This window comes from Chiroxiphia lanceolata, chromosome 8, assembly GCF_009829145.1.
Source record: "Chiroxiphia lanceolata isolate bChiLan1 chromosome 8, bChiLan1.pri, whole genome shotgun sequence".
Lineage (NCBI taxonomy): Eukaryota > Metazoa > Chordata > Aves > Passeriformes > Pipridae > Chiroxiphia > Chiroxiphia lanceolata.
In genome coordinates, this window is record NC_045644.1 from 9,286,462 (window position 1) to 9,310,274 (window position 23,813).

Here is a 23,813-nt window from a genome sequence, read left to right on the forward strand (position 1 = left end):
AGAAGCTGCGTTTCACCATCCATCAGGGGAAGATGCCCCTCAAACCCTGGCAAAGCACACAGGAAACCCCACCACTACCAGAAGTCCCTCAGGAGTTTCCAGGGGGCCTGGCTGACCACCTAGGAATGCCACTTTACAAAAGTGGCCTTAATTACAGACATCCCCATACTGCAGTCACATGACAGCTTCCCTATCATTCCAGGGTTGCTGTATTTTTTATGGACAGCCAGCAGCAGAAATATTAATGCTACTCCTGTATTTCAAAGAAAGAAAAAAGGCATTGACACATACCTACACTTTAAATATACATACATATATATACGCATGCAGACACATGCATATAAACCCCTTTGCTGCAAACGAAAAGGCTGGTTGTCTGAAGGTGTTATAAATGCCCTTCAGAGCTCATTTAGTCTGTTCCGCAAAACCTCACCAATGAATTTGGCACTTGTAAATATTCCAAATTTATGCCAATAAAGTCTTCCCAGGAACCAGACAGCCTATATAAACACATATATATAATCTACGCATGGAGCCATTAACATCCTTTAGTGGTTTGTTATTCTTGTGAAACATCAGCAGGGGAAGGGAGGGAGAGAAGGGAAGGTCCAAACCATGTGTCCTCAGAAAGCACACTGAGCACTCAGCAAGTTGGAAAAGTGGAAGCTCACACCCCGTCCATGAGATAGAATAGCTCCACACCACTTCTCATTTCAAAACTGAAAGCATGGCAGAGACAAGAACGTCAAGGAGTAGGGAGATAAATGTAGAAACTGATGTCGTGTCATGCTCTCATAAAAGGCCTGGATACACCTACAGAGCCTTCCTTATGACTGTCATATAAACATTACACTGGGGCTGTGTACAGGAGATTAAACGGGAGGGGAGGGAAGCTTCACATGTGTCATTCTACCAAAGGTTATTTTAGGATCAGCTTAGAAGCTGAGTAGTGGGTGGCAGCTGATTATATTACCAGAGGCATATTTAAATACCATGGGCCCAAATGCTCATCAGGATCTCTCATAAAGGGTTGTGGCTGTACTGGGACTCGAGCTTGAAACTTGGGCTGCAGAGCAGTCCCCTTCCCCAGGGCTGTAGTGATCCTCCCTGGGCATGAGCCTTCCCTCAGAACAGGACAGAGACACAGCACGAGCACTTAGGCTTAAAGGCCCACATTTATTCAAGGAATAATGTCAAGGAATATACCTGAGACTTGAGCAGGATTTTCCCAGCCAGGACCACCCTGCTGCCCTAGGAACCATGGTGAACCACTGTAAGCACACGGGATACTTGGGCACAGGGCACATTCAAGTATCACACACATAGTCCCACACGGCCAAGTCATCAGCTGTATTATCCCACAAGTCAGCACCAGGCCACAGTTTACCTGCTTCTGTGCATGACAAGTCTCAGACAAAGCACTTCCACCACTGCCTTTAGAATTCCACCTGTCAGTGGATCACATTTTGATGGTAACTACAGGCGAAGGTGGGCTTTGGAGGAGCACAGCCCAGCCTACCATGAATTCAGAAAAACGTGTGTGTAATGGACTAATCTCTGCTTATACAAGAAATGTCTCTGTTCTCCGACACAAGCACACACCTTCACAACCATGAGCCAGGAAACAAACGCTACCTGGTCACACAGTCATGCCCATGGCTTTAGATGGCCAAGCAGTGCTGCAAGTCCTGTCTTTAAATGGCCTAATTTCAGGTGATTTAGAGGAAACCACACAGCACATTCATACACTGAGTGACCACTCTGCAGGCCACAGCACCTAATGGCAGTGCTTGTTCTCACATACAGACAGGCAGGCCCTCCCCTAAAAAAAATCCTCCCAAATGACTAGAAAATAACCAGACACTTGATTGTCAAATGTTGCCACAACCTCAAGTTTGCAGAAAAAGAGATCTTATATATACACATACATTTTTAATATACGCAGACACACACACAGATGTATATGATATATTATCAGCATTAAAATACTAGTATTATAGATATTGATATTATACAGATTATAAATGTTGATGTTATATGGATATTAATATATTATTTTAATATATATCATATATTAATAGTGTTCCTATCAATCTCTTCCAGATTTCTGCACTAAATCCCTGGTTCATAATCAGCTCTATTTAAATATTTTCAAGGCTTACACAGTTTTGCAGTACTACTTGTATAAGATCTGCAATCGTTTATTGAAGCTCTTAAAGAGAATTTATGTTAAAAATGAACTATTACCCTGAAAGGTAGCTAATTTTATCTTCATAAATGTGTAGCTGTTAAGCCATCCAAAACACTACACACAAAAGTCAGCTTCATTTTAGTTTAGATGTAGTTCCTCTCCCGTTTTTAACTGTTCCAAGATTTTGTTACCTATGACTACACTGATGTCTTGATTAAAACCAAGTATTTCTACTGCAATTCTTGGATGAACCACTGTGTCAGGTTTTGCAGGCCCAGAAGTATAAATGAAATCTGAAATCTGGGACTAGGTTTGGGTGGGCAATGTTCCTCCAAGTTGTAAAAGCACTCAAACAACAGCAGATTTAACTTCTTCTCCAGCTTCGTCATCTAATAGGACATCACTCCTTGGCTTTTTTCAGCACAGTAGGCCCATTCATCCCAGGGCCACATTCCCTGGTTTTCACCCCGAACTCGTTAGAATCAGCCAACACTGGACCTCTGGATCTCTGTCAGGATCAGAGAAAATATGATGCCAGACAGTGCCCACCTTGCCTGCTCAATCATTCCCAGTAAAGAAACAAGTTTTACTACTTTTGCGAAAAGAAGTTATTTAATTGCTCAAAAAGGGCCTCCAGTGAACTCCAAGGTGACCCCATACAGCTGCTCCAACAAACTAAACACAACATACACTGCAGTGACTGTACAGAGCATGGAACAGGCTGAACAATACAAATTTCTAAGGCAGGTACATAACGCTACTAACAAAGTAACAAAGAAACGGTGCAAGTAGCAAAAACTAATACAGTCTGTATCAGTAAGCACTGAGGAAAAGCAAGACAACACCAGATTCATCTTCCCTTACTTCAGTGTATACACATTCATACAAAAAGAAATCAATAAATTACTTTTTAAAAGTAAATTTCCTCCTTCTACTTGGATCATACGTCTTTGATTTGTTTCAGTGAAATCCACACAACTGCAAAGGCAAAGAACCACCATAACCACTAACTTACCTCACCCGCCATAAATAAGATCACCTCAACAGTTTGCAATTCAGAGGTTAATCTACTTAAAGTTTTAGGACAAATCACTACTCATTATCCTAGTGCAACTACACTCTTTGGCAGCAGGTCACACCACCCACCAAAGAGAAAAATGCCTATCTCTAGTGGTTCAAACCATGACACCTCATTGAAAGACTATTTTTAGCCACCTTCCAAACAACCTCAAATCAGTGAGAAATACTTCTTTCCATAAATTCAAATTAGCTTTTAATAAAGAACTCCGATTGGTTCTCCAGGATATGTCTGACAGTGTTTGGAAAATAACTAGTCCTCCTCTGAGCACAGGTACACCCATAGTTCTCTTGGTGCATAGCCAAGACAGGGAACCACCAATTTCTCTCTTGATCAAACAGTCCCATACCTGAGCCTCCTGTCGTGCCACTCAGCTGAGTTATTACTCATTGAAAAAGAACAGCAAGTAACTTCTAAGCCATTTCGCAGGCAACAGCCTTTTTCTCTCCTCCTACATAAACTGAAATGCCAAATACCAAACCTATTTGTAGCAGCCAGGATTAGTTCTAACAGGAGAACCACCAAGAGGATAAACTGATCTGAACATTTATCTAATCACTAACAACTATTCCTGCTTATTAGTTTATTGTACCCCAGACGCACAGAGTACTTAAGATACTAGAGAAAGTTTGATTCGTGCCTGTAGGAATTCCCACGAGTAGGAAAGAAACCAAAGTAAGATGAAACTGCAAGAGAAACCAATTTCATTTTACAACCACTTGTGACAGCAGGGACACTTTCCCTTTGCATGAACCTCTTTCAGCCTTTACTGGAACTACCCCAAAGAAAGATGGCCCTTTGTTAGATATTCAGGAAGCTAAAAAAAACTGTAAATCTCTGCATCAACATAACAGAATACCAAAAGGAAACATCCTACAGGTTTCTAGCACTTCATCCTCTTGGCTTTAGTGATGTTCTCACCATCTTAGAAGGGTTACTCTGGTGGCATGAGGCAGTGGGTCATCTTTGGAGTCTACACAGAGCTTCAGAAAAAGAAATCTTGAGCACCACATAGCCCAGCTTCCCTCAACTTTACTCCTACCTAACACTGCATACCCACGTGAAGGTAGATCTAATGCAACTCACTGATTGTATCAAGGTGCAATTGGGGTTGGTGATTGCTGGCATCACAAACCACCATAGTGTCCCAGCACCTCAGTTCCACACAAACATTCGGGTTTAGATGTGATCACTCTGAAGGTCAACAGTGTGCAAGATCATTACCAACCAGCCTTGTGCAGCTATAGCCTGAAAAGTGACTCCATGAAAGTGGTATGAGGGTGAGGTAGGGAAAAAAAAGAGGAGTGTGGTGTTTATTTCCTTTTAACTTTCCATTTCATACATGTTCAGTGCCATGTCTGAACATGTTCAGAAATTTCCTCCCCTCCTCATTTACCTTTCTTTCAAAGGTCCTACAAATTTTTTTGTCCTACAAATTTTACCTGGGATCAGAAAATTAAGCTGACTTTGTTTCTCTTTCTTATACACACAGAGTAATAAAAAGACTTTGCAATCCAAATTCTGCACTTATGTACACCTGCATTAACCCCATTGTCTTCAAATTATTCCCTTAACAATGGCTGTGGGTTTGTACAGGTGTTGAACAAGCCTCATAATTGGAATTTAACAAACAATTCCAACAGCAGGTGAAGAAAAAAAAAAGTGAGAATTCAGCTCAATCCTTGTGGCATTAGGTAACACATTTAAGGAGGGGGGGGGAAATGAAGGTATTTAGGTGTGTGCAAATTCTGACAGGCAACTCAAGTGATTTCCAAAAACTGCCAGTTTTCTACTGAGATCCATAAACCACAGCAACAGCAGAGAGTCTAAATGAAAACTTGCTTCGCATTTACACCATCTTTTCAGTATTCTCTTTAGCCTCCTTCCTGCTTCACCAAGTATTTTGCTTCCAAAATAAACTTCATAAACTTCCTCATGGGATCACAATTTAGGCCATAATCCTACAAGCCTAAAATCCTAAACAGACCCACCTGGGCTGAGGACAACTCTTCAGAGGGTTGTCTTCGGAGGCAAACCCAGAGCATGTGAAGGATTGGGGCTGTGTTTGCACCACCAGCTCCCAGGAAGGGAAGAACTTCCAAAACACTTTTGCACTAACAAACAACCCCAACATGAGGCAGAGAAGCAAAACAGGGCCAGGCAGAAAAGCAGGATTGAGGAAATGCCACACAACAGGAAGACGACATTGGCTGCTCTGCACTGCCACCTCAACTAAACTCAACAGCTGCTCTTCCAGGCTGAGCTAGATTTTACATAGCTGTAAAATCAAATAAGAGCTTTCTGTTGTCGTCATGAGCTCTGGCTTGCGACCGTCACTTCAGATCAGCTTTCTCCAGCCCTCTTTCTCCATGTATCAAGCCACAGCCAGGACATGGACTGCAGATGTAGTTAGGCTTTGTTGTGATGGATAACTTGGTCAAAACATTCTAACAGGAAAGGTTATCCATCTGGCAAATTGATATCAGTGACTTTACAGAGCCAGCAATTACTCCTCAGTGATGCAGAATTACTACAGAGCACTCAATAATGAAGAGATGCCAGTTACTGACAAATTACCAAACTAAGAAATTAATTACCAGCTGAGAAAATAATGCACAAGGGATAAGACTGAGAAAGCCACGTTCAGGAGAGGTCCATCATTTGCAACAAGTACATTCTCATCAACAACTAGTCCTGGTACAATTAGTACCACACTGGGTACTCTTTCAGGACGGCAGACATCACAACTGGTCTGCAAACCATCAATGGCTGAGACAAAATAGCATCATCTAAAAATGGAGACATTGTTCAACCTGACCATGACACTATCCAACACACAAACCCCATTCTGTGCTCTAACACTGCAAAAGCAATTCAGCACTACTGCCAAAAAAATCATCATCTCCGAACTCCTTGTGTCTACAAGACGACTTCTCCACGTTCAGAGAGCCCTCCCATGTTCATGCACCATGCTCACAGACAAGGCAACTGAACTAGAGGAGCATGTGCTCTGAGGAAGCACACACAGAAGTGCGCTTTGCTGAACACTAACAGGCATTTTTGCAATGTAAACTCCAAGACAAGTATTTTTTTCACAGTTTTTTCATGCTAGGGCGCGACCTTGTGAAATAAAAAGAAATCTGCTTTTTGCCAAAACATGGAAAGATCTAGCCAAATTCTTCATCATCATCATCATTAAAGGGAAAATAATTGATGGGGGTGGAGATGAAGGGAAAAAAAAAACCTATACAAAAACTGCACAAGACCTCTGAGCTACAATTTTCACAGCCATGACTATTTGCTTTAACCATATATCTGTAATCAGCAGCAAGACCTTCCTTTATCCTCTGGTCCATATATTAGAAATTTAGCACAGATGCTGGCTGATCCTAGGTCTCCAGAACAGAAGAGAGGAGGATGAATTAGGCCTACAGCACTCAGAGGGTCCCAACAAAACCTCTGACCAGCCATGCGACCGGTCTTCAAGGCAACGTGATACAGAGAAACACAAGACAGAGCAACGACATCAGCCTAAATGGCTCCTCTCTCTCACTCTCTCTCTCTCTCTGCATTCAGATGTAATGGTGAATGAAGGGAAGAAACATAACACTGACTAAATGATTAAGTAAATTAGCCAAGGTCATTACCTCCAAGCCTTTACAAAGAGGAGATCCTGAATTATTTGGGGGAGAACAAATAAAAGGCAAACACCAAACCTAAACAGTTATTTAAATGGAATCAAAATTACTAACATTACACCCAGGCTGATTACTTAAGAAACTCAAGGAGCTTAGTATTTTATTTTTCCTTAGAAGTAAAGGCGTACAGGAAATTCAGCAGTCACATTTTCTTCCTCAGGCAAGAACACCCGCACTGTTTGCTCACTCATTCACTCACATTTTTCTCTGTGCAGTATCTGACCAAAAGAAGCCCAGACCGAGTTCTCCAGACACTCCTGCTTATCACACGGCAACAACTCTGATTTTTACAGTTTTATTTGGCTTGCTTACAAGACTCAGTCTCATGTAATCCATGGGCCTGATCCTTCTCCTAATAAGAACAATGGCAAAACTCCAGCTGATCAGTAGTTCTGGACAGACCTTGCAGTGCCAAGAGGATAAACTTTAAGGGTCTAAGCCTTATTCATTCACTTTTCTTGCTTCCACAAGTAATCCCTTTAAAAATAATGGGACTGCTCCTTAGAGTCAAAGATGCAGGACTGAATAAGAGCAGAAACTGATTGAGAAATATTTGGGGTTGCCCCTCTAGCAGAGCACAAGTGCATTCTCCAAAGCATCCTCTTATTTCAGTAAATCAAGTGACAGTATCAATTAAAAAAATTAGTAAATAAAAGCAAAACGCCTAAAAATGTCATTGGAGGCAGTAAGAAGAAACCCAAGTCCTTCTTCTTTTAAAACAAGGGCAGTCAAATGATGAGTAGCTGAAAATGTGGCCACACACACACACTCCTTCATATACACATACATACACAGAGGCAGTTCATCAGAATTGAATCGGAGAAAGAAAGATGAATTTGAACCCTTTATCCCCTGTCCTTTATAAAGGCTGCCACTCAGTAAACGGAGATTGCTCTAATTACTGTGACAATTCTGCACCCCGTTCAAACAACTTTTGTGTTCTGGACAGGTTTCTCTGCGAGTTTGAAATTCTTGGCCTGAGAACCACTCTTGCCTAAAAGAGGTTTCTCGTTGCAAACGCAGAATGCAACACTAACAAGTTGTCCCTCTTTTCAGCTCCTTTCATTCTCCTCTTTTCCAATTGCCTGATTCAAGGCTTAATGGAAACTTGTCAAGGCTTTTCTTCCCACAAACCCTGTACAGCCCCAAGGCAATCTGTGCACAGAGCAACCACAGGAATCTCATATTGTCAATTAAAATTGAATAGACACCTGATAACTAAGTATACATTCACGAATAATATACATCACATGCATGTACACAGATGTGCCCACACAACCACCTAACCAGTCAGATACCCACGTTCCAGCACACCAGCAGCACAGCAACACACCAGTTCCCATTCACAAACACCCAGTGACACCCAGATTCTAGTCTTCACTTTTTCATTTCATATTTATTAAATTTAATTTCACATTTATGAAATTAAAAACAAAGTACTTTCAAGTACTGTAGTTGAGCAACAGAATTCAATGGAAAATAAACTAACTACATATACCAGGCATTTGGCCTTTAATAACCCTGGGGATTGCAAAGATATTTAGCTGCTATCCAGATAAAATAAGCTCTGTGGATATTCTTTACACAGCGGTTTTGTGACCAATACAGTAGTTATGTTTGTGACTAGCTCCTGTAAGTACCTTTTTTTTTTAATTGTCACAGACATGTTTTAATCTACATTTTATCGTGTAGTTTAAGAAATAAGAAAAATCCCACAGGAAAATGTAACAGGGATTGAAGTAAACTGAGACACTGGGTTATAAGAACAAAAATCTCAAAGAACTTAACTTCCAGACAACTATAATCTGTAACTCCTTTCAAAGGGAGAAAGCCTTCTTGTCAGTGTCCCAGAGAAAACAAAGGTAAAAACACTGACTGCCATCTTATTCTTCTGATGTGTTCATTCAAGGTCATACCTTCCCCTGGATTCTTTAATATTGGCAAACATTTATAATAGAGCAGTTTCAATAGCAGTCTGTTCAGCCTGGGTGTAGATCAATGCAGCATCTATATGCCGACTTCCAGACCTTGCCTAAGTCAGAGTAGTGGTCCTTGTTGTATAAATCTCTTAAATCTAATTAAACCAATGCAAACCTCTTACTGTGTATGCTCCCAAACCAGTTCACTCATTTAACAAAGTTAAAATTATTCAGGCTGGGGTTTAAAGCAGTTCCAAGAGGACCTTCATTGAATACTTACATCAGTTAAAAACAGAAATCAGTGTAGTGGCTTGTCTCCAGAATAGAAAAGCCTATAGCCTCAAACTTTTCCAGATCATGATTTAAGGGGTCACTGACTCTAGTGGGAGACGTACGCCCCCACCTTTTCTTGCTCTATTTTTCCCTGTCTTAAAATAGGACTATTTGTTTCTATTGTACCAACATCCATATCTTCGTATTCCCCAGAAAGTTCTTTTGCAGTATTTTCAGTCTGGCATTTTCTATTTCTACATCTATTTCCACATCTTCCTTTTGGACTTTTTTCTGGTGTCTCGGCTTCATCACCACCACTAGTGAATTAAAAAGCAAAGAATGATTTTGTTGTATACCAGCATCTTTCACACCACGGATAGTCTGGAAGGACATACAAAGCTGAGAGATAGATGCTGGTCAAGCACATTTCATTCATACTTGGTAGTCATTAGGCATGCAATCATATTTCCCACAGAGCCTAGGGCATTAAAACCTGTTCTGCCAAGAGGGGAGAACAGTTAAGCAAGACTAACTGTGTCAGAAGGACTAACAAAATGGTTATGGGACCTTCAACACAGGAGTCCCTCCTGAATTCAGCCTCACTCCCCACCTGAATACCTGAAGGAACATCTGACCCCAGAAACAAACTGCCCTCCCATCTTCTCCTTCCTCACGCTTCCTTCAGCAAGCAGCACAAGCATTTCAAACAACACAAATCCATTCTCCACTCAAAGCCTACTTGGCTCCTATAATTTCTATCATTTTCCTGTCATCATTTCTTCCTTGCTGAAGCCAGCAGCTTATGAGTCAGAGAACAGTCATTAACTTTTACAACTTCCATACAAATCCACCTACTCACATTAGAAAAGCGGTATTGACATGCAACACAGCCTCAGACCAAACCCTGACCCTGCCAAGATGCTCCATACTTCTGTGAGAAAGTCAGATACTGCAGAAGCAGGAGCTCGTTCAAGAACGTACCATTGGAAACATAACCTTTTTTCTCCCCTCCCAAGAGCAAACAGCTACGAAGAAGCAATATATCAATACCACATTTAGTTGAGTTTGGCTTTCTCAATACCTTTATCCACTGTTGAAGAACTTAGCCATTGGTTCAAGACACACGGGGCCTGATGCAAAGCCCTTCGTTATTAATAGAAGCCTTTTTTCCACTGACTTCAATGGATCTTGGACCAAGCCCAAGGAAGACAAGATTTCACAGCAGTAAGAGTGACACACATTCTCCGCATTCAAAAAAAGAAAAAAAAAAAACAACAATACGCAGCATTTACGATGTCAATCTGTATAGCAGTTTTGTTTGTGTTTTGCTTTTTTAAAATAGGCTCTAGGCTGTCGGATTAATGCACCCAAAAAGTCTCTCTGAAGCTGGAAGGAATTACGGACAGATACAAAATGCTATGGTAAGATACATAACATTCCCAGTACCTCCCTCAACTAGGATATAAAGGCATCCTCTACCACAAAATTTCATGTAAGCTGCTGCAGCCACACTTTAAAGTGTCCCATCACTATAAACTCCTCCAGTAACAGCTACAATATTACCCATGATGAATTAATTTATATTAATATGGCTATCACGCGCATTTCCATATGAAACCCATTGTTCTGGAGTATTAATAAAAACCTCACCAAGTGAAGTAACATGGTACCCCTATATTTAGTTTGAAGAAATTTAAAATAAATACATTTAGAACAAAACTGCTAATATCTTCAGTTTATCATAATTGGCACAGCAAGCAGAAATCCAGCTATCTTCTCAGTACGTATTTATAGCATCCCCCGTTCCCATTCATTCCGCATTTTCTTAGAGAATCTGCTGTACCCTACATCTGCAATTCATTGACTTTACAATTTACCACATGTTGAGATGGAGAGGTCTCAGCTCCATTTGAATCACTGCACAAATATGCAAGTGATTTATCGTTTTAAAACTGAAGACTGCAGAAGAACGACTCCACTTTTCCTGAACATTACTCCTTCTGGCAGACCATGAACAATTACAGCGCGTACTAATTAAGCTCTGTAAATGTGCTGTGCCCTGCTAATGCCTACCAGGCCTCAAATTTAGTTGCATGAAGCCAAACTTCAGCCAGCGACTTAACTCATTCAGCACTGCCCAGTTGCCTGAGCGTGACCCCACAAAGAATAAGGGTCGAGGGTTTAGCCAACCTAAAACAAAGGCGTGAGACTGAACAGATTTTGCCGGAAAGAATCAGAGTGGGGGGGGAGATGCTGGAGGGGATGGGAAGCATCTCAGGAACGGGAGGAACATCCTTGTTGATAACCTGTTAAAAAGGTACAATACCACACCAGCTTTGCAGCGCTGCGCTGGGGGATTCAGATCTGTCCCTAGGGGCTAATAAGTCACAGTGCTCCATTGATTAGGGAAATGCATAAAACCTTCAACAAAACTGTACAGTTATTTGTGGAAGAGCTGAATTGACAGCCCCCTCTTTTTTTAAAAAGTCAGGTTTTACATGACTTGTAGAAGAAAAACATATGGCCAAAGCAGTGCAGCTTTCCACCACACACATAACCCTGCTTTTTTCTTAAATTAGTCTCCAAGCACAACAGTAACCTAGAGGGAACCTGAAATCAGCTGCTGAAGAAATTAAAGCTAAAAGTAATACCTAGGCATATTTAAGTAATCATATTATATTGTTAAAACACACACACCCCCAGCACAGACAAGACAGCAGCACTTCAAATCTGACGGTTCACTCTAGCAAAGCATGTGTAATGGGGAGTGAGCCGAGAACAACAAGCTTTGCTGAGCAAAGCACAGTTTCTTCTCGGGCCCCAGACTTTCCTGACACTTAAGAGTCAATCCCCAGATCCCAAGCTTCCCCTCCAACCATCCGTTCAAATACTGGCGCTTTCCCCCTGCCCCCCCCCCAAGTTTCTACAATTTCTCCTCCTGCTCCAACATCCCTCCTTTGTCCTCTAATTACTCTCCAGTGGCCCCCACTCTCGCTGTGCCTCCCCCCCAGTTAACCCCTCCCAAAACATCACCCTCCGAACATCCTCTCTGCTCCCCTCTACACTGATCTTCACGTTGATCCCACATTGTTCCTTCCAGCAGGACACAGGGCTTCTCCCCTAAAAACTGCCTTTAACCTCAACATGTCCATTCATTCAATGCATATTTTTCCTTAATGTAGGTTTTTGCTGCTTTTTAAGAGGCCCTGTTTTATAAACAAACCAGTCTAATACATGTATTTCCAAGCATCCATCTTTTGCATAAAACCTGATGTAATTTTGTCTTCCCTCCCCAGCTCAGTGGTATGTGAGCAAATTAAAGGACGTTTCCAGGTGTCATCTGTCTTTAAATGTTTGCTTGTGTCGGTATCTAGGAAATACTGCACAATATTACTGCTGAGACCTCTGCAAAGGACACAAGCTGTGCTAAACTTCCCTCCTTCAGCCTGGCTGCATCACCCACTGCCCAGCCTCTACAGCACCGCAAGTGTTAATTATAAACTTCAGAGCATCGTTAAAAAAAAAAAAAAAAAAAGCACAAACATAAAACAGCAGTTGGGAGGAGCAGAAATATTCTTTACTTTTAGGTGGGGAGAGAAAGGATTTCCATATCTCCCACACACACCCCCAGCACCACACTTCATCTCTCATTGCTTATAATTAGTGAAAGAAATTTGAGCCACTGCCAGTGTCTGTGGACCTTGGATATTATAAGGCCAGCGTGGCGTCAAATATCTTAACATTCATAAGTGTTATAGGCTGTAAATAAACCCCGTGGATTTATGACCCCGCGGTGCTTGCCAGCAAACGACTGTGGCACATTTCTTTCAGCAGACCTGTCGAGGTGCAAGTTTGCCTTTGGTTGTAAAATTAACCATTTCCTTCACAAATGTGCCCAATTAGAAGTCAAAGTTTTAAGGCTTACTTACATATTTGCCAGGACATGGGACTGAGGAGACACCCGGGGAACGCAGCTCTAGACTTCCCCCAAAACCTCACAACTCCCTCCAAAGCAAAACTTCTCACAACAGCCCCAATGTGCAAGGCAAGTGTCTGGTTTCACCAAAAAACCCTGAAAAAAACCCAAACTGACAACCTGACCGCTGTTGCATTTATATGTGCCTATCACCAGCCCTCATTTTTGGCTGCTTTGAGGCTGGGGGGAGCAGGCGTCTCCCCCGGGGCTATGCCTGGAGAAGGATCTCCTCCCTTCCCCCAGGATAATGTCATCTGCTTCCTGTGTAGGAGAGCATTTGCTAAATCCAGGTTGTCTCATGCTTAACTGCCAATAATCCAACTTCCACATAACTCCCAGACAGCTGGGAAAAGGTCCTCGGAGTTTTTAGTCATGGTACAGAAACACACGTCCACACTAAAAATCTGCAGCTGTCCTTTTTCTCTACACCACATTTTTTATCTGATTTTGGGGCCCAGTCATGAAAGTCTTGACAAATTTAAAACATTTTTACCTACATTCTGGTTTACAAGCGCCAATGAAAGCTACAACATGCTCCTTCCCCCCCCTCCATCTTCAGCTGACAAATCAGCACATATTTGCTTGAACAAAAAGCGAAGGGGAAGAAGGGAAAAAACAAACCACACCACCCCACTCAACATCCTCAGTCCTTGTATGAATCCATTCAAAAAACCTGGAAAGGCATCTACTGTATTTTTTTTCAGTACAGATCAGCCACTGGTGCACCTATTAAAATTGTTCGATTTCCAAAGCAAATATTATTTTTAATGAAGTGCAGTCCTGCAATTATCCTGTACACTCAAGTAACAGTACTGCATTATATTGTTTTGCAAGGTCCCAGAAACATGAACCTTTTCTCTAACTAATTTTCATAGCCCCCTAAAGAGAAACTGATGAAGTAAGCAATGCAGCATTTGCTCCAGAACAAAATCTTAGGGGGGGGGGGAAGAAAAAAAAGAGACAGAAAACAGGGTAAAATTAAAAATAAATCAGCTTCTTTACTGAAAGTAAGTTAACAAACAGTCTGTTTGCCATTGTATACCAGCTATGGTAATGCTATAGCAGAGTGATTCAGCAATCTACCTAATTAAGCACGAGAAAAGTTTCTTTATGGAGGTTCCATTTGATTTACACCACAGGATCATCAGTTCTTATTTAACAGCTTGTTTTTACACAAGTCCAGAAACTTTATTAAAAGCATGTCCACTCTTTTTTTTTTTTAAACTAAGCAAATAATTCACTTTCCACTGAATAGCTCTGTATCATAAAGTACCAAAGTGCTGACATATTAAGTTGTATCTACATTATTAAACTAGTTGGTGGACGTTAATACTATAATCCATACTGCAGACATTAAACCTCAACCATAAAGATTAGTAAAGAATTAATATTGTCACATCGAGACTGAAACCTTAACACTCCAGCCATAAATATTTCTGAAGGAGATGAAAAACAATTAGCATAAATACCAAAGAAGGGCAAGAACACCTGTTCTTTTTCAGGGCGATAAGCATTTTATTGTTCTCTATTTAAAATGTAATGACCTGTGTAATTACAGTAATATTACATTGTATTGCAAGGGCTTGGAATGTCACACTTTGAAAAGTGTTGTCAAAACAATTGGAGGGAGGAAAAAAAAGGACCACCGTTAACCCTTCACGCCCCAGGGTCTACAGCTTTTGTATTAGGAAGGATTATGTTGTTTGATAAAGGAAAACACCAATTTTTCGAGCCAATTAAAGAAAAAATGTTTCTTTCTAAACATAAAAATCGAGGCAAGAGGGCTATTCTTAACCACAGTTATTCCCAACTCCCAAACTTCAGGACCAAACACAAGCTTACCCCTGCAGTCTCACTCAGCCAGCAACAATTTAGGAGAAAGGAAGATGCAACAGCACTAGTAAAAATAAGAGCATCTGTCAGCAGGGTTTTCTAAATCACTACACATCTATTTGCTCACCGAAAGCATTAACCGAGCTCCAAATTCAGGCTAAAAATTAAGTACACCACTTATTCATTTTCCAACTCTGAAAGGAAAACAGTCTCCTTTATTATCCCTAACAGGCAGCTACCCCACTGCCTCTGCAAGTGCAGGGATGGAACTGGCGCTCTCAGATGCGTCACTTCATTACTATTTGACTAGACCTCTACTTAATACACATCTATTCTTATAAGCAAGCCACAGTATTCTATCAATAGCAAGATAAATATGAAAAAAATCTTTGACTTTTAAAAATAAAATGATTCCTATCAAGCTTGAGAAATAGTTTGCAGTATTTAAAGCATTATCCTTGACATAACAGATTATTCATAAGCAGATTTTATGATACTTCATAATTCTTCACATTCCTAAAGCAGTAAAGGAGAAAATGCTGCCCACAAGTTTGCTCTTGAATAGACAATTACAGGTACATTTACAAAACACAATAATCCCAAATAAAACAAAAATAACAAAATCCAGGAAAAAAAACCCCACAACAAAAAAACCACACCCACCGACTTTTAAGATTCTACAACAGCAAAAGGGGAAAAAAACCAATTTTGCTACATATCTGCATCACCTCTTTACCTTGCATGCTCTGACACTCAACAAATATGGCTCCAGGAAAAACTACGTAAATAAAAATAAATTTTGTAATTATGCAGAATCATCTATACCTTTCCACCCTGTATTTAAAAATAAAATAAAATCAAACAGGAGAGAGAAAGATCTAGTTCATCTGGAATTGAAAGCTGGTACAGCAGAGAACTAGAATCCACCTAAAAATAGTGCGTGACAGACAACAGCTATCCCGCTGAATCTTTATAATATTCTGCTCTCAGGCCTAAATAAACAACTTTAATTTTTCCTGGCTATAATTAAGTGGCAGGCAAACAAACAAGCATACGGAATGTGAAAGAATAAGGTTAAGAAGATAGGAGAAGGTTGCTGGAGCCTGGATGTGGAAATAAGAAAATTGCCTATTGAGTGTGGAAATATCCTTTCAGAATTCATCTGATAACACAAGCAGGCCACCTGCTATACCAACAATAAACCAACCTGTAAGCTTTTGTACAGCACCTTTAATTCACATAAACCCAACATTCCTATGGAGGCCTTTTCTAGCTGTGGGGGAGCAAGGGGAGGAAGAATACTCCAGGAGAGCTAACTGCTGAAGGATCCTATCTCCACATGCTAAGCTAAAAAGGATTTGTAATAAAGGTAATGAGAAAAAAAAGAACTGTAGTTGTTGTAAGAAAAATACTTTAAGAAAAAGGCAGCAGAGGTGTGCTTCCTATTAGTGTACACTTGGAACAGTGGAACGCACTGAAGGTAAAAAGGAGGAAAAAAAAGGAATACAAAGCTTCACAATTCATAACAAAGTGATCTGTAACAAAGATTGTTTTGCTATCCGGACTCCGGTACTTATGGAATTCGGAATTTATCACCACCATCCATACACATGTGGGTGACCATATTCAAAAGAAAAAAATATAATGCATTCAGCCCCTGAATTCCCCTCCCCATCATTACAATTGCAAACTGCAGTCACCTCTCTGCTACTGTCCCAGAAATCACCTCCTCGCAAAAAGAGCCTCACAAGCTTCCAAAACAAAACCGTACCACAGCCCTAAATATATGCAAAGTCAGAAAACCTTCCTCACAACCTCCCTGTCACTCTGCATTTACTAATCTGTGTCTACTGACGTTTTACTAAGTGAAAACAAAACTGACCCGATGTTTAATATTTTAATGCTTTAAAACACTTGTAGATCTGATACACTGAAGTTGTCCAAGCCCCAAGTCATTAGTATGGCTTCAACATCTACCCAACAGTAGATCTATTATTGTAAATCGCTATCTCGTGTTACCACAAGGAAAAAAAAAAAGTGTATAAACACACATGGTGATGGTGGGGACGCTTCAGATTCAGAAACACCAAGAAGAAACAAAATAGCAATGCTAAAGCCATCGGTAGGAGTAAGTGACGTCTGGAAGTTTCAGTGGATTTGACCGTTTAAAATGAAAATTTTTTAAAACTCTTTTAAGAGGAAAGAAAAGGTGACACTTAAGAAATCTGATGTCAGAGCAGAGCACACCGTGGGTGACACTACGAGCGAGAAAATAGCTGGGACTACAAACCTACCAGCACACCCCAAAGTTTCCTGGGATCTGGGCTAAACCTCGCTCTAGCTGCAGGTACAAGCAGACCTGCATCCCCGCCACTGAACCCCGACTTAAGGAGCAGGGAAAAAAAAAAAAAAAAAAAAGGCAAAAAACCACCAACAAAAATCCGGACGCTTTCAGCAAACTGTTTTCCTGCCAGCATACTTCCAAGAGGAATTTTGCTCGACTTGTCTGATTATTTTTTGCGCCGCTGTTGTTGTTGTCAGAGCCAAGCGAGGCGAGTTGTTTCCGGACTCAGCCCTGTGCCCTGAGCCCGGTTCCCCCCGCCCCGGGGCCGCTCCCCGCGGCACAGCCCCGGCCCGCCGGGCAGGGCAGCCGCGCTCGGCCCCCGCACGCCGCGGGGCGCGGATCGGGGCGGCCGGACCGGGCTGAGCCCGGCTCAACTCGCGGCACCCGCGGCCCGAAGGGGCACAATGAGAAATCGCCGCTCCCGCAGGCCGGGGCGGGCGAGGGCAGGAGAGGGTTAAGGGGGAGGAAAGGGGAGGGGGAGCCGGCCCAGCCGCCACGGAGGAGGGCAGGAGGCGACGGATCACCATGGAAAACGAGGAGTTTGGAGGAGCGGATCGCAGGCTCGGCTGGGAGAAAATAACCCCCCTTCCCCAAGGATGGGAGAGAAGGGAAAAAGGGGGAGGGGGGAAAAAAAAGGCAACTCCTTGGGGTTTTTTTGAATTTATTCCCAGTTTTGTTCTGAGGTGTTGTTTGGAATTTGTTTGCTTTTCTTTTCCCTCCCCACCCCCCGCAGGGGGAGGTTGCGAGGGCTCCAGAAATCTGCCCACAAAACTGAAAGTAAAAAAAAAACAAACAAAAAGAAAAACGAAGGGGGGGGGGAAGGAAAGGGAAAAAAAAAAAAAAAAAGGAGACGGCGAAGTGTAAACAAACCCCCTCCCGCCGCGGCCCGCGGAGTTTGGAAAGTTTGCGGCGCGGGGGAGGGGGCGGCGGGCAGGGCCGGGACGAGCGGGGCACCGGGAGCGCGGCGGCGGGAGCCAGGGGAAGGACCGGGGTGGGAGGGGGGGGAGGGAAAGGAAAGAAGGGGGGGAAAAAAAAGGCACTTACCGTTCTCGCCGTCGGAGAGAGCGATCCATTGGGCAGATACGGGCTGCTGAGGTCGGGGATCATTATAAAGGGATAACCCGGGTATGGTGGGCCCTTAAACAACCCTCCATCTTGCCTCTTCGCAGCTAACATGGCGGGGAGACACGAGCGGGAGCGGGGAAGGAAGGGGGCAACAGGGGGAAAAGAAGGGAGGGGGGGAAGGAAAACTTTTTTTAGCAAGTGTCCCCAAAAGGGGAGCCGGGCGCCCGGCGGAGGGGCGGCGGGGAGAGCGGGCGGCGGCGCCGGCCGGGCCCGCGTACTCACCTTCCTCTAAACTTTCCCGGGATTTATCTCTGAAAGTTTCGGACCGAGGCGGGGGCCGCCGCTCCGCCTGGGAGCGAGCCGGGGGTCGGCGTGGGGCAGTTGGGGAACAGGGTGGTTGGGGTAGGGAGGATGTTTTTTTGGGGGGGGGTCGGGGGTGGGGGGGAGAAGGGAGGAGAGGAGGAATGAAAAGCGAAGGAGAAGGGAAAAGGTGAGGGGAAGAAGGTGGAAGGAGAGAAACAAACAAAACAAAACAGAAGGCATCGTTACAAGTTGGTGCCGCGGAGAAAAGTTGGTCGCCGGCGGGAGCGGGACCCGTCGCGGCGCCCCCGGCCCCGGCCCCGGCACGGCCCCGGGCGGGCAGCGCGGCCCCCGCCCGACCGCCCGCCGCCCCGAAACGGCCCCGCGGGGGGCTTCCCCCGTACCTCCGAGTCTGAGGAGCTGTTTTGATTCGTTTCTGATTCATTGACGAGAGACGACTTGACATCAGCTAAATCCCTCTCCGCCGAGGAGTTCTCGGAGATCTTCTCCTCCTGCTCCCCTTCGTCTTTGAAAGAGATCAGTTCATCGTTGGCGCCCAGGTCGTCCCCTCCACCGCCGTTCAGCTGCGGCATTTTCCTCCTGCCTCACCCCACCAGCAGCAATTTTGCAAAAAGGGGAAGGGGAAAAACAAAAGAAGAAAAAAAAAAAAAGGAGGGGAATGGGGGGGAAAAAAGGAAAAAGAAGAGGGGAGGGGGGGGGAAAGTTTGCACCAAAAAAAGAAGAGTCCAAGGTGAAAGTTTCTTTTTTTTCCCGTTCTCTTTCCTCCTGGGGAGGGGAAAAGAGGGAGGAGGAGGGGAGGGAAATGTCTCTTCTTTGCTCCTTTGCACCAGTGACTTTAGGCTTCTTCCTTTCCTTCTTCGGGATTTTCTCTTTCTTTCTTCCCGGGAGCTGCTCGGCGTGCGCTGCGCGCACACGCACACCCGCGCACGCACTCGCGGAAAAATTAATAATAATAAAAAATATATAAACCGTGGGGAGGGGGGGCTGCAGGGGGGTAAAAAAAAAAAATAATGCAACAAACCAAGCCCAGAAGTCAGCTGTGACGGGGGGGCAGTCGCCGCGGATATGGGGAGCCTGTGCCGCTCGGGTTTGAGTGAGTTGAAGTTGGACTGAGAGCTTTTCAGTTCAAAGGCGGCGCTGATTGACAGATAGAAAAAGGGGGATCGAAATCCGGAGGAACGGAGAAGTCTGGGATCCGGGATTATTGACAGGGAGCGAGAAACACACCAGGCACTTAATGAGATGCAGGAGGGGGCGGGGGCTCCCCGGTGACGTCTGCATAAATAAACAGGTCTGGGGCGCGGGAGGGGGAGGAGGGTGGGGGAAGTAGGAAACTAACAATGATCCTTTTTGGCATGGGAGCGGGAACGCGAGGGGAGGGCCGCGGGGGCGGGGGCGCCGCTGGGGGGGCCGGGACGCAAAAGGGGTGGAGGGTGGAAATAAAGAAAAAGGAAAAAAAAAATTTTTTTTAAAATTGGTGCGCTGTAGCCCAGAGCTCCGGGACGGGGGGAGCGAGGAGAAAAGCACCCGAACGGGTGTCCCTGTCTCAGCGCTCCGGGAGCGCCAACTTTTACATTCTGGGCATTAATAAACATATCATTCCCCCGAAGCCCGGGTTCTCCTGAAGGATGTGTGTGTGCCCTTATTATTTGGGTACATGTGACGGTAGGGTGGTGGGGTGGGTGTTTTTTTCAAACCGTTAACATTTTTCATGCTACTCGTTGGAGGTGAGAAACTCCAATCATAATAAACACTAGAATATAGTAAAAGCCTTTTTTTTTTTTTCCAGCAGCACTTGCTCCTTGCATTTATTATGGTTATAACACGCAGGATGAAAATGTGCGAGATCACTCGCTGAAGATCAGATATTTCCAAATTATCTTATAGTAAGGCATAGTGTTTTCTGGTCCTTGATATAAAAAGAAAAAAAAAAAAAAAAGGAAAGGAATGTGACTGCTAAGAAGTTAATTAGCATGGCAGGACGGAGAATCAAGGACTCCCAGACTTCAGAAGTGAAAAGTTGTGGTGGCGTAAACATCACGCTGCTGGGGGGAATCAAAGTGAAAGCGGCTGGTCCCCGCGGAGGTGGGGGGGGGGGGTGTCCGGGCGCGGGTCCCCGGTCCGCTCCGGGGCTGCGAAAGTCACCGGCCGGGGCTCTGCCTGCACGGCAACAAAATGGGGAGCAGAGTCATGCGGATGCAAGAAATGGCATCCGTTCCCCCGAATCTAACGTGGCGAGGGGGAAGGGGGAAACAAATTGATCTTCCAGCAGTGACAAATTGTAACAATGGACGAGTCAATTGGAAACTTTAACATGGGCAAGGAACAAAAGGAGGGGAGGGGGACTGGGGGGGGTGGGGAAGACAGTAATTTCAATGGGAATTAGTAAATTGCCTAATGGAAATGGTGTTTGAAAGCAAGGGACAGGCTGTACTAAATAATCCAAACATTCCTCCAGAAATCTAACCTGCTGCTCATGCTAAGGGTCATTCAGCACATAGGGTTTCCAAAACAAAGCCAATTTGTCATGCAATATTTAGAGAGTTTGGGGGGTTCAGCTAAACTGTCTTGTATAAAAAGAATAATAAAAATAATAATACAGAGATCGACAAGGCTAACACGAATTCTCAGGCATTAAAAAGTTCACACAGAAATTTGCATACTAAAGGGAAAGATGCAGACAAAATAGAAATAAAAAATCACTGCAACTTACAACTTTAATATTAATCAGTAAAGCAGAAGTAGAGTGAAAGGAAGCATGAAAAGAAGTAAAACAAATGTGTACATTTAATCAGACAGGATTGCATAGGACACAAAGAACAGGGCTAATTAGTCTCAGCAGGTAGGGACTAACCTTCAGACTTCATAAATAAATAAGTCTGTGAACAATGTCTAAGTGGGAATATGGAGACAGAAAAGGGATTATTTTAAGACACCAAGTAAAAACATGACTAATGAAATACTTCACTGTTAACTCAATGTACAAATGCATTGAACAGTTTCTTTTTCCACTGGTCTTTTGACTAACTTGCTTTTTACTTTCAGAGATTTTACTAAATAACTGTCTGTGGGCATGCACACTCCCCATTCGCCCCTGATTATGCACTTACTGTCTTTGCGAACTAGTGCCTTGCAGAGTGACATCTTAACAAATATTCTCCATTTTTGTTTGCTTTTTGATTTTTAAAATGCCTTTATATCCCAGAACAATATGAGATTAGAAATACAAATGTGACAGACTCCTATTTACTTCGCAGGGCCATGTGTTATAATTTGACCCAAATGAACAAGAACAGTTGCACGGTTTTGTTTTGTTTTTCGAAGACTTTTTCACAATCTGCTATGAATTTTTTCTTAAATAAGAACGCTTTTGCTTCAATCCTGTTGTAGTTGCTAACTACTTAGTAAGCATTTTCAAAAGCTGATGTGCAAGAAAAGACAGACCCAGTTGTTGCCCAAACCTGGTTGCAGAAGGTAGTCCTGATTCTGTAGAGTGTCATACGTTCAAGTACCATCACTGACAGATTATTCGTGAGGGTGATGACACACCTGAACTACTCATGCAAGTAATGTTACTCACGTGAGTAAATGTTGGCAGAAAGGAGCTTGGCATTGTTTTTCTCAATGCCACGTGGTGGTCCTGGGTGTAGAAGATGGCTCTGGGAGGCCCAGAGCTATGGAAGGTGTTTCCTGGGCACGTTTTCACCCCTGGAGTTTTGCCACTGCAGTGGACTCAGAGAAGCCTCATGAAGGGCCGGGAAACTGCTTTCTAGTTTTCATGGCAACATCAAGTTCTTGCTATTGGAAACTTCCAGAGGTTTGTTTTCAAACTGAAGCCTAGTGTGGTTGTGAAGTCCAAGGATTGCCGATGATTACTAAACCAACAGGGTTTAATTAAGGTAGTACAAGTCACTTTAGATAATTTATGCACCTGATTTGTATCACTGCCCGTTATGTAACAGGTCTTGTTTCATGATGGGGGAAATGAGAGCTCTCCAGGGGTCAATAGCATCTGTTGAGTAGTATGTTCTCAGGTGATACTTTGAATTAAAAAAAGTATAGTGTGTAACAATGAAAGAAACAAAATATTAAAGAGAAAAAAAAAAAGGCAAACTTACTCATGACATGAAAACTAATTTATTGTTTGAATACCTGATTTTAAGTAACAGCCAGCAAGACAAAGCCAGGTACTCCAAGTTCAAGAGATGTTAGCTTTCTTGCCAAAGCTGACCTCTAGCACAGATGAAGTGCCTTTCTCCAGGGTTTTGCAACTCTGACAACTTGGTACAATATACCAAATGCTGAGCAATGGGGTTTGGTTACCGACAATGGTGTCACCATTTTACGCTTCGGCCCAACATTTTGCTCCCAAGAATCCTGCCGTCTCATGAACGAGAACAGTGAAAAGTCAGGTTCACCTGCCAGTTCACGTTGCAGTGAACTGAAGAGGGAAGAGGTTGACCAGGGGCAGCCAAGGAGATTTATTGTTTTACAAAAAATGTTTTGGAATCTTAAATGTCTCACCAGGGGCCCAAGTCTCTATCAGAGAAATATGGCCTGCTAACTGCCAGCTGGATCTCCTGGGTAATGTTTACATATTTGGGGTGAGTCATCTGTTTTCATGGGCTTCTCCAAAAGGTCCCAGTGTAGGTTTCAATGTGTAAAATTCAAATTATTTATTTTGGAAAGATAAAAGGACTTTGGTTGACCAGGCTGGGATTTGAGTCTACAGCTCAAAGGAGTCTGTATGTTTACAAATAATCTTGGATCATTAAATCTGCTCTGAATGTCAAAAAAAAAAAAAATCAATATTGAAAAGGATCCAGTAACTTGAACCAAACACATCTGCCCAGTGTCTTACCAGTACTGGCTCTTCCAGAATTAGCAGAGGGGAAATTTTTTCTAGGGCAGACAAGATGACAGCATGAAAACACAGAAACCGTGGCTCCTGTCTGCAGTCACTTGCATTGACGGAAACAAGCACATAGCTTCAAGAAAGCTATCAAATGAGAAAATATCAACAAACAACCAAATCATGGTGCTACTGCTAGATTTCTTTGTGGCTTTAGATTTTGCACATACTGACCTGGTCACAGTGTGTTATTTGAGCAATAA

General features: G+C 43.1%; 1 protein-coding gene across 27 annotated transcripts in view; it reads right to left on the minus strand.

Annotated features, from left to right (window-relative positions):
* TCF7L2 (transcription factor 7 like 2) overlaps positions 1 to 19,920 on the minus strand; it is a 175,895-nt gene extending 155,975 nt beyond the window's left edge. For 24 of the 27 annotated variants that reach the window (XM_032694540.1, XM_032694538.1, XM_032694545.1 and 21 more), the window contains exons 1-3: positions 19,082 to 19,920; positions 18,660 to 18,726; positions 18,357 to 18,481 (exon numbers count right to left, since the gene is read on the minus strand). In XM_032694540.1, coding sequence (XP_032550431.1) covers positions 18,357 to 18,481; positions 18,660 to 18,726; positions 19,082 to 19,270 — 381 coding nt within the window. In that variant the 5' untranslated portion in view covers positions 19,271 to 19,920. The remainder of the gene's footprint in view (positions 1 to 18,356; positions 18,482 to 18,659; positions 18,727 to 19,081) is intronic. The other 3 variants (XM_032694547.1, XM_032694546.1, XM_032694566.1) reach the window with 1 other exon arrangement.
* Between the last annotated feature and the right edge of the window lie 3,893 nt (positions 19,921 to 23,813).